Genomic DNA, 11598 nt, shown 5'->3' on the forward strand with positions numbered 1-11598 from the left:
AGTAGTAGTAGTAGGAGTAGTAGTAGTAGCTAGTAGTAGTGTTATTATCATACCTAACCTCATTAACGCAACCAAACCTAACCTCACCTAACCTCACTAACACAACCTAATCTAACCTGACCTACCCTAACCTAATCTAACCTGACCTAACCTCACTTACGCAACCTAACCTGACCTAACCTCACTAACAAGTTAATTTAACCTCACCTAAGCTAACCTGACCTAACCTCACAACCTAACCTAACCTCACCTAAGCTAACCTAACCTAACCTCACCTATGCTACCCTAACCTAACCTGACTAACCACCTAACCTAACCTGCCCTAACCTTCCTGTCCATTGTACAGCCTGTGTGAAGACAAGACCGATAAGGATGAGTAAGCAACGCCTCCTGTCTGGCCATGAGGTCGAGTTCCTGTCCGGTGAAGACCTAGGGAAGGTTAGCGATGGCCTGACGATGTTCAAGAGTGGCTTTGTACGCATCCTGCCTGACGGATGGCTGTACCCGGGCATCGCCGCTCGCTACCTGGACCAGATTTACAGCATCGAGGTACCCTAACACATTTCCCTTAGCGATTTATTTTCCATGTCTGCTACACGGTATCTGAACTAGATTTACAGCATGGAGGTACCCTAACACATTTCCCTTAGCGATTTATTTTCCTTGTCACAACTCAGTGTCATACTCCAAGACACATGGAGGTATGTGCTGTATTCTGTGTGGCCTTGGAGATACTGTAACGTAACTTCTTTAGCGATTCATTTTCCATGCTCCAGCTACCCCTACACAACGATAATACCGATACAAATATTGATAAGGAGGATTGCTGTGGCCGGGAATAATGTAAAGGACGATAAATAATGACCATGATAACGGTAATGATAAAATGAAGATGATGAAAAATTTGCTGATGATAATGATGATGATGATGATGACAATGATAGTGATGTTTATATTATCAATTATGATGATGATGATGTCGAAGATGATGATGATGATGACGATGACAAAAGTTTATATTATTAATGATGACGATGATGATGATGATGATGACGATGACAAAAGTTTATATTATTAATGATGATGATGATGATGATGATGATGACAGTAAAGTTTATATTATTATTAATGATGATGATGATGATGATGATGATGATGACAAAACTTTATATCATTAATGATGATGATGATGACGATGACAGTAAAGTTTATATTATTAATGATGATGATGATGATGTCAAGATGATGATGATGATGACGATGACAAAAGTTTATATTATTAATGATGATGATGATGATGATGATGACAAAAGTTTATATTATTAATGATGATGATGATGATGACAAAAGTTTATATTATTAATGATGATGATGATGATGATAGTGATGTTTATATTATCAATTATGATGATGATGATGTCGAAGATGATGATGATGACGACGATGACAAAAGTTTATATTATTAATGATGATGATGATGATGATGATGACGATGACGATGACAGTAAAGTTTATATTATTAATGATGATGATGATGATGATGATGATGATGACGATGACGATGACAGTAAAGTTTATATTATAAATGATGATGATGATGATGATGATGATGATGACGATGACGATGACAGTAAAGTTTATATTATTAATGATGATGATGATGATGATGATGATGATGACAGTAAAGTTTATATTATTAATGATGATGATGATGATGATGATGACGATGATGATGACAGTAAAGTTTATATTATTAATGATGATGATGATGATGATGATGACGATGACGATGACAGTAAAGTTTATATTATTAATGATGATGATGATGATGATGATGATGACAAAACTTTATATTATTAATGATGATGATGATGATGATGATGACGATGACAGTAAAGTTTATATTATTAATAATGATGATGATGATGATGATGATGATGACGATGACAAAAGTTTATATTATTAATGATGATGATGATGATGAAGATGATGGTGATGATGATGATGATGATGACGATGACAGAAAAATTTATATTATTAATAATGATAATAATGATGATGATGATGATGATGATGATGACAAAAGTTTATATTATTAATGATGATGATGATGATGATGACGACGATGACAAAAGTTTATATTATTAATAATGATAATGATGATGATGATGATGATGACGATGATGACGATGACAAAAGTTTATATTATTAATAATGATAATGATGATGATGATGGCAGTAAAGTTTATATTATTAATGATGATGATGATGATGATGACAAAAGTTTATATTATTAATGATGATGATGATGATGACAGTAAAGTTTATATTATTAATAATGATAATGATGATGATGATGACAGTAAAATTTATATTATTAATGATGATGATGATGATGATGATGATGATGATGACAAAAGTTTATATTATTAATGATGATGATGATGATGACAAAAGTTTATATTATTAATGATGATGATGATGATGATGATGATGACAAAAGTTTATATTATTAATGATGATGATGATGATGACAGTAAAGTTTATATTATTAATGATGATGATGATGACGATGACAGTAAAGTTTATATTATTAATGATGATGATGATGATGATGATGACAGTAAAGTTTATATTATTAATGATGATGATGATGATGATGATGATGATGACAGTAAAGTTTATATTATTAATGATGATGATGATGATGATGATGATGATGATGATGACAGTAAAGTATATATTATTAATGATGATGATGATGATGATGATGACAGTAAAGTTTATATTATTAATGATGATGATGATGATGATGATGATGATGATGATGATGACAGTAAAGTTTATATTATTAATGATGATGATGATGATGATGATGATGATGATGACAGTAAAGTTTATATTATTAATGATGATGATGATGATGATGATGACAGTAAAGTTTATATTATTAATGATGATGATGATGATGACAGTAAAGTTTATATTATTAATGATGATGATGATGATGACGATGACAGTAAAGTTTATATTATTAATGATGATGATGATGATGATGATGACGATGACAAAAGTTTATATTATTAATGATGATGATGATGACGATGATGACGATGACAAAAGTTTATATTCTTAATGATGATGATGATGATGATTTTGCAGCTCCAGCCAAACGACGTGTTTCTCATCACGTTCCCCAAAAGCGGCACGACGTGGATGCAGGAAATTCTTTGGATCATGGCAAATAACCCAGAGGTGGACCCCAATAACGAGGAGATGAAGGAGAAGCTGTGGGTGCGCTCCGTGGATCTTAGGTAATTGTGTGTGTGTGTGTGTGTGTGTGTGTGTGTGTGTGTGTGTGTGTGTGTGTGTGTGTGAATATTCAGGCTGTGTCTTTCTCTGTACCGGTCTGTCTTTGCATCATTCCACATAAGAACAACAGCAGGATTGAATTTTCACCTCGGCGGGAGAATGATCACCAGGCTAAACCACATACGAGTTTGGAGCTCTGAGGACGTTCAAAATATCGACATGAGACATTTTCGTAGTATCGGCATAAATACCGTTTTGAAATAGTTGAATATTGTATGAAAATAGCTTAGACATAATATACTGACTGAAATGCTGTATTATGCCTCGACTTTGACATAAATAAGGAAAATACAATATCGGAGACCGTCCATCTTGCCACACTGATAAATTACTTATTTTCCTTTTTTACGGCCACTATCTTTTTTTTTTTTTTTTTTTTTGAGGGAACAGTCTTACGGGCTCTTAACCTTTGGTTCCTTCTTCCTTGAAAAAAAAAAAAAAACATCATTCAGCATGCGCTTGATACTGTGTCAAAACTATTTTTACAAGGAAGTGAGTCATATGAACCCAAGCGCTAACAAATCTATCTATCTATCTACCTGTCTATCTATCTATCATTCTATCTATCTGTCTATCTACAGTATAATCAGACGCCTTAATCCCTGCACTTCCCCGTCACGGTGTACTCCCTCTAACTCACACTATGCAATTCCAGTATAGATATGCTCTTCGACAACAGCGAACTACCCGAATCGAGTAAGGATTCGCTCAGAGAGAAATTCAGCCGCCTGTGTCCTGGGAAGAAGGAGGAGGACGGTATGTCGATTCAGATAGCGGAGGTTCAGCCCTCGCCGAGAGTGATGAAGTCGCACTACCCTCTGGAGCTGCTCAACAAGGACATGCTTAAGAAATGCAAGGTAGGAGAGAGAGAGAGAGAGAGAGAGAGAGAGAGAGAGAGAGAGAGTGTCTCACTGTTAACCATTTATATTCTTCACATTACATCTCACTGTCATCTATACTAATGACGCAAACTGTGTGGAGTTATGAACAATACAGATAACATTCAAGGAAACGTGAAGGTGTAATATGCAAAATAAGTCGTCCAGGGAGAGGTGTTACGAAGAGCACACAGAGAGTAAACACACCTGCACCCTTCAGTCCTAAATTTTGACCGTGCCTTGTATTATTTTTGTTCCCCCTAACCCTCAACCTTCCCACCAAGTCGTGTCTAACCTGTCTGCGTTGACCTTCCCCTGTGTCTATTCCCTCTGGCCTATTATTCTCAAAATCGAATCATTTCATTCTTGGCTGACCCTTAATCATTCCACCAAGTTCGGCCAAAACTGAATAAAATGTTTAAGTAATAGAGCCGGGTTAAGTTAGGTCAGGTTAGGTTAGAATATATGACTTTATTCTGTGACTAACTTTATGGTTCTTAAAATCGAATTATCTCACATCCACTTGTCTCTTAGTCCTTCCAACAACATTAGCTTTATCGGATTGAGACTTATAACATGCCCTTGTTCTTTGTCCTTGGCCTTTGTACTACTGTTCTACAAAGCAACATGTCAGCACCACTGCTTATCTCCAACAACTGCACTAAATTATGTTCAGATAAAAAAACTGATAAAGTTATACTGTTCACACACACACACACACACACACACACACACACACACACACACACACACACACACACACACACACACACACACAGCAATAAAATACAGTCGATCGTAAGGGTGTAATGAAAACAATGATGATGACAGTGATGATGATGACGATAATGATGATGATGAACAACAACAACAACAACAACAACAATAATAATAATAATAATAATAATAACAATAAGAGTTAGAGCACAGTAAATTTGTCCAAGGACAATTTTGATAAAGAAAAACTTCCCTCAGACATTGTCTACAAGAAGCCGAGTTTTAATGGGATCTGAGGTCAAGGTCACTGATCCAGCGCATACCACCTTAGGTCATCAAGATCTATAAGCCCACCAAGTTTGGTGGCTGTAGCTTTATTCTTTCATGTAAAATCAGGTAATTTCTCCTTCTTCCAGGGTAGTCAAAATTTTGGACCATAGGCAATATCACAGAATAATGATCCGATCTGGACTATATTAAGCCCTGCGTTCTGGCAGTGTCCCATGTATATGCCATTACAAATTTCAGCTCCTTAACTTAGATGGTTCTTAGGTTTTAGGTTCACTTTTTTTTTCCCCTAATCCTATCCGGGTTCCGCTGGTAGGATCAGGATGATATTTGGTCAGATGAAGCGGCCAACCAGTACTATAATATGGTACAAAATGAAGACTGTAACTTAAACGGTATGCCAATGGCAGCGACTTAGATCTTCCCACAGCGACGTGGAAGTTTTATTAACAACAATGGCGTGGACAACGAGAAAGGGAAAAGAAGGACGAAGACGATAATGATGATGGTGATGATGATGATAATGATGGATTGATGGTGACTGATGATGATAATTATGATCAATGATGACGATAATGATAAGTGATCATGATAATGATGATGATGATGATGATGTTACAGGTAGTCTACGTGGCCAGGAACCCCAAGGACATGATGGTATCCTTCTACCACTACGCACGTGTGGTCAGGAGTGGAAACTATCAAGACTCATTCGAGAAGTTTGCCAGGGCTGTCATGAAAGGCGAATGTAAGTGGAGAATATAGTTCAGAGATTTTAGTACAGATTACATTAGTGATTATTGTACAGAGATTATAGTACGCGGATTACAGTACAGAGATGGAGTACATAGATTATAGTACAGAAATTATAGCACTCCTTAACTCCCATTGACTTGAACTTTAATTTACCCTTGCCTCTATCAGGGTGACGTGCACTCTGATTCATCCTTGCTTCTATGGGACGATACTAGTTAACTTTACAGAGGACTCGCATACTGAAGGGGTTAATTTAGGATGCATTTAACTCGTCCTGTTCTAAAAATCTCTCCTAACCTGAAATAAAACTATAAGGTGATAACAATACATTTTTAAAAGCGTTATTTGGATGAATGGATTAAAAGAGGTGTTATCCATGGGGTTTGGGAGGTCTGGCCCCCCCTACACCCCCTCAGACCCTCTGCCCCCCCCACTAGCCCCCCAATTAAAGTTTCTAATTGTTTAATGTGTAACAATATGCAACACTGTGACGTATACTTTGTGGGGGCTTACTAAGAACCCAATTATCGGTATGTATAAAGTAATACGAATATGTGAAATTTTTAGCAGCCTGTATGGTTGTATGTACGAGTATATGTATGTACGCATGCATGTACAGTCGTGGTCATAAATAATCACCTATCCCTCAGTACACTGTGGCTCAGGCTGCCTCATTTATGCGCGGCAAGTCACAGTGGAGCAAGAGGGGCTGAGAGGAAGGGGCCAGAGATGACATTGTTTCCTCGGTGGCGCGATGATTGCAAGAGGGAATTGAGGCAGGAGGCCACTGCACTACTTACTCAGGCTTTCCAGGTTGCTTTGGCTTTACCAATGTCGGTAAACATTGCCACAGATATATTTTGGGAGTCTGAGTAGGATTTAGTTTCATTTTCCTTCTAACATTTTATGAGAGCTAACGTAATTATATCCACCCATGTGCACAGACACCAAATTTATTTACCTTTTGTGCACAATTATTTTAAACAGCCTTTTCATATAGAGATGCCATAAAATAGTTGACATGATGGTGGCTGTATAGAGGGAGTGTATACGAAGACGATGATCATATTTGCTGTGGACACAGCCATGCACAGGTTGCACATGATATTTAGTTTCAAAATTAATTACATGTAAGGGTAAAGGACGTTTCTTAAACATCAAGGAAGTCAAAGCCATCCAGATTCCATTCTGCATCCGAAGTCAAAATATAGTGATAAACAGAAGTATCTGACTCATCAATGATATATATTTCATCTGTCACGTCAGTATATTTCCCACTCGAGCCAGCCCTTGATATCACCGCCTATCTGAAGCTTGTTATCTGACGCCGATAATACGATGAAGTGCATCGTTATCTACCGAATATAAATATACATATATCATGCCCTGAATGAAAGAAAATAGACAAATAATATGACCACCACCTCGTATTCATTCTCCCTCCCCTACTCACCCTCCCTCCCCTCCCTCAGTCCACCCCCACACCATCACTCGTCCCCCCCCCCCTCACCTTCCTTTCTCTCTCTGGCCTCTTCCTCTCAGCCCCTCTTGCTCCACTGTGACTTGCCGCGCATAAATGAGGCAGCCTGAGGCACTGCGTATTGGAGGATAGGTGATTATTTATGGCCACGACTGTATGTACGTTTGATGGTGTGAGTATTTCTGTATTGATTTATTAACTTTGCTATTGCTATATTTTCTGTGGTGGTGGTGGTAGTCGCCTACTGCCCGTACTGGCCACACGTGCTACAGGCCTGGAGGCAGAGAGACAACCCCAACCTTTACTTCACCACCTACGACGACATGAAGGACGACATCATGGCGGTGCTGCGGCAACTTAACAAATTCCTCGGCAAGAACTTGACGGAGGAACAACTCAAGAAGGTGAGTAGCAGCTCGTGTGGTTAGAAAGGTTAACATCTCTTCCTTACCGGTTTATTCCTAAGTCTGCTCCTTTACTATATTCAAGAAGGTGAATAGGAGAAACTCGTGTGGTTAGGAGGCTTACTCAACATCTCTTCCTTACCGGCTTATTCCTGAGTCTGCTCCTTTACTTACCGGTTTATTCCTGAGGCTTCTCCGTTACAATATTCTTGTGTGTTATTCATGCAATTTACGCCGACGTTAAAAAGATATAAGAAGCAAATAAAGAGGATAGTAATGGATAGTTTGGAAGATAAATCGTTAAGGAAGAGGTGCTAAGACGCCTCCTTATTACTAAAAACTGAGTCCGCGAAGGTATAAGGAAGACGCTTGTGACTGACGGTCGCTGATGTAACACGTGTAGTTGATAGGTGGGATTAGCCTGCATCCCACATTATAGTGCAGTCAGCAAGCATAGGGATATCTCAAAGTTCTGTCATTATCACATTCTCTCTCTCTCTCTCTCTCTCTCTCTCTGTTCGTACCTATCTTCATCTACCTTTCTATCTATTTCTCTCAATATCTTCCCCCTCCCTCTCTCTATTTTTTTATCTCTCTTCCCTCCCCTCTCTCTCACTGTCTCCCTCTCACTCTCTCTCACTGTCTCCCTCCCACTCTCTCTCACTGTCTCCCTCTCACTCTCTCTCACTGTCTCCCTCCCACTCTCTCTCACTGTCTCCCTCCCACTCTCTCACTGTCTCCCTCTCACTCTCTCTCACTACCTCCCCTCCTCCCCTCTCTCACTGTCTCCCTCCCACTCTCACTATCTTCCCCCATTTCTCTCTCTCTCTCTCTCTCTCTCTCTCTTCACGTGGTAGTCAACGGATTGATTCTGGATCGCGTTCTAACTGGTTCTGGACATTTCGTAACACACCTTCCTTCGCGATTTAGTCAGAACACAACACCTCAGCATCATCTCGCAACCTACTGATGTAAACTATCTATCTATCTATCTATTGCCAGACACATTAATCCCGTAAGGGGTGGCCACAAACAAATCGCCTCCATGTCGCCCTGTCCCCCGCCATTTCACTGCCCCGTAAACAGTATTGATATTAACAGACACGAAAAACATACACAAGAATTTGAAACCATAATCGCCCACATAAATCGCTGAGGAATAAATGCTACGGTACGATGCTTAATACTTCTCCCATCTTCGTAATTTCTTTTTCAATGTCTCTGGGTCCTGCCTCACCCCAGCCTTGGACGGGAAAGAGAATAATAATGACGACTATGCTGCTGCTGCTGCTGATGATGATGATGATGACGATGATGATGATAATGATGATAATGATGATGATGATGATGATGATGATGAGAAGGAGGAGAAGGAAAGGGGTGATGATGATGATGATGATGATGATGATGATGATGATGATGATGATAATATGTTTATTATCATTATTATTATTATTATTATTATTATTGTTGCTGTTGCTGTTGTTTATTTCCTCCTGCATTCCACAGATCGCCGAGTTCACCAGCTTCTCAAATATGAAAACCCGCGGGGAACCAATTGACATGGCCTACTACAACCAGGATGTGTGGAACAAGGATGGTGGCATGTTTAGGAAAGGTGAGAGAGAGAGAGAGAGAGAGAGAGAGAGAGAGAGAGAGAGAGAGAGAGAGAGAGAGAGAGAGAGAGAGAGAGAGAGAGAGAGAGAGAGAGAGAGAGAGACTAATACAACCACTTGTCTTCTCTCTTCTAGGGGTAAAGGGTGACTGGAAGAACTACTTCACTCCCGAACTGAACCAAGAGATAGAGCAGTGGATCAGGGCCAACGTGAAGGGCACTGGCCTGGATGTTAAGTGGGGATATCACTGAGTTAATTGCATAAGGGCGTATTAAGTGGCTACTCTGTGTTTGTAACACCCATTCCTTACCTATTCATTCGGCACATTTTAATTCATTATCCTCCTCTGTATTACTGACGCAAACTTGGTCAACATTAAGGTGAATGTCAAGGTCAAATATGAAAATAAGTCGCTAAGGAAGAGGCGCAACGAAGCTTCCCTTGCCACTTAATACAAGGGCCTCACTAAGATGCAAGTTTTAGTGTATTCTTACCACATCCAGACGATTTTATTCAGCTGAAGAAGTTAGCAAGACTGAGATGATGAGGGGGTGAGGGGCGCTGCAGGCACCAACCACACCACGCTGATAGCCAGGGAGTTTTATCTTTTTTCTTGTTCTTTTTTCCTTTCTTCCATTTTTTTTAAGGCACAAACGAAAAGTATGCCCAACATTATTATTATTATTATTATGATTATTTTTGGCTCTGGACACTGCATTGCTTCATCCTACGTGGGAAAAGAAGTCTGGATGTTGATGATGATGTTGATGTTGTTATGTTGTTGATGTTGAAGTTGATGATGAGGAGGAGGAGGAGGATGACGAAAATGATGATTTAGTTCCTGTTCTTTGCTAACAATCTATGCTTTAGGCGGTTTGACTCCTTTTTGTTCCTGATATGATTCTGGACTGCTTCGCTTCGACATTATACTGACCATGGCTGACAAGTTTGTTCAGTAGTTTTATGGTACAAGTTAAAAGACGAAGAGCTTTAGATATACTGAATCGATATCCCGATGCCACATCATCCAAGAGGCGGTGGAGGGGGACGCCTTCACGTGGTGGCACTGGCGTAATCGTGTGGCTCCACTGCCCGATTATGTAAACGTCCCTCAGCTCCTTCTCTATCACCCGCAAGAAGGCTGGTGGACTGTAGGGGACAGTTTCAGCCTGCAGTCCACAGGGTTCACTTTCATCTGAGTCCTGGGCCACAGCAAGTACTACAACGTGGGCCTAATATAGTCGGGTTGTGTTCATGTGACACAAGCAGCCACTGCCTTAGCTGGATTATTAAATCAGGGTTACGTGATAGACGATGGCCTTTAGTTATGAGGTCTGAATGAGACTCCTTGATTACTAGTCAAATTTATCCTCCAATCTGATCACACCTGGCACAGCACCTAAGATGAAAATGGTTAGGAAGATCTGTCAGGTGAACACCAAGCGACTACAGCCTGCACATGTCTAAGCTCTGACTCACAGTGTAGTAACTTGTCTGACTACAGCACAAGCGGCTGTCATAGTCTGCCACTGTTATGTTCATCTGATGCACAATGCACTCTATAAATAAATTACTCCACTGTGTAACATGTAATACAAATACAAATATAGCCTGAACACTGAAGTTTTATTAATACCATTACTATTATACCGGTGCTCTTATGTCTGGCACTAGCAGGGGTACCCGGCGTTGCCCAGGTATATAGCTATGCATACCAACTGAACCCCAGACCCGCAGAGCACACCCCCTTAGTCTGGGCAGCCCACGGGGGTCATGCTGTGCCTAAAACCTGATTTCAAATGGAGGTATACCACGTCGCAATTTTGTTTTTCTTGTTAAAAATCTATCCTACTACCACTGTCATCAAGGCCACTATAATACCTATCAGCAACACCACTTCTACTATTATCACCACCACTATCACTACATTCCTCATCTTCCCCCCACTATCGTCACATCCACTTTCACCATCACTACTTTCACCATCACTACATTCCTCATCTTCCCTTCCTTTTCCTGTTAACTTCCAACCAGTTCTTATATAATGTCCTTCCCACCTACACCACCCTCCCACCTACACCACCCAT

The 11598-nt window shown here is 39.7% G+C and overlaps 1 protein-coding gene across 1 annotated transcript in view; it reads left to right on the top strand.

Annotated features, from left to right (window-relative positions):
* Positions 1-372: 372 nt before the first annotated feature.
* Positions 373-11598, top strand: part of LOC145407796 (sulfotransferase 1 family member D1-like) — a 16522-nt gene continuing 5296 nt past the window's right edge. The window contains exons 1-6 of the mRNA XM_080278658.1: positions 373-549; positions 3163-3314; positions 4028-4229; positions 5877-6003; positions 7729-7895; positions 9405-9513. Coding sequence (XP_080134784.1) covers positions 373-549; positions 3163-3314; positions 4028-4229; positions 5877-6003; positions 7729-7895; positions 9405-9513 — 934 coding nt within the window. The remainder of the gene's footprint in view (positions 550-3162; positions 3315-4027; positions 4230-5876; positions 6004-7728; positions 7896-9404; positions 9514-11598) is intronic.

The sequence above is a fragment of the Coenobita brevimanus genome, chromosome 74 (genome assembly GCF_032717465.1).
Source record: "Coenobita brevimanus isolate Jiangsu-jjx chromosome 74, ASM3271746v2, whole genome shotgun sequence".
Classification (NCBI taxonomy): domain Eukaryota; kingdom Metazoa; phylum Arthropoda; class Malacostraca; order Decapoda; family Coenobitidae; genus Coenobita; species Coenobita brevimanus.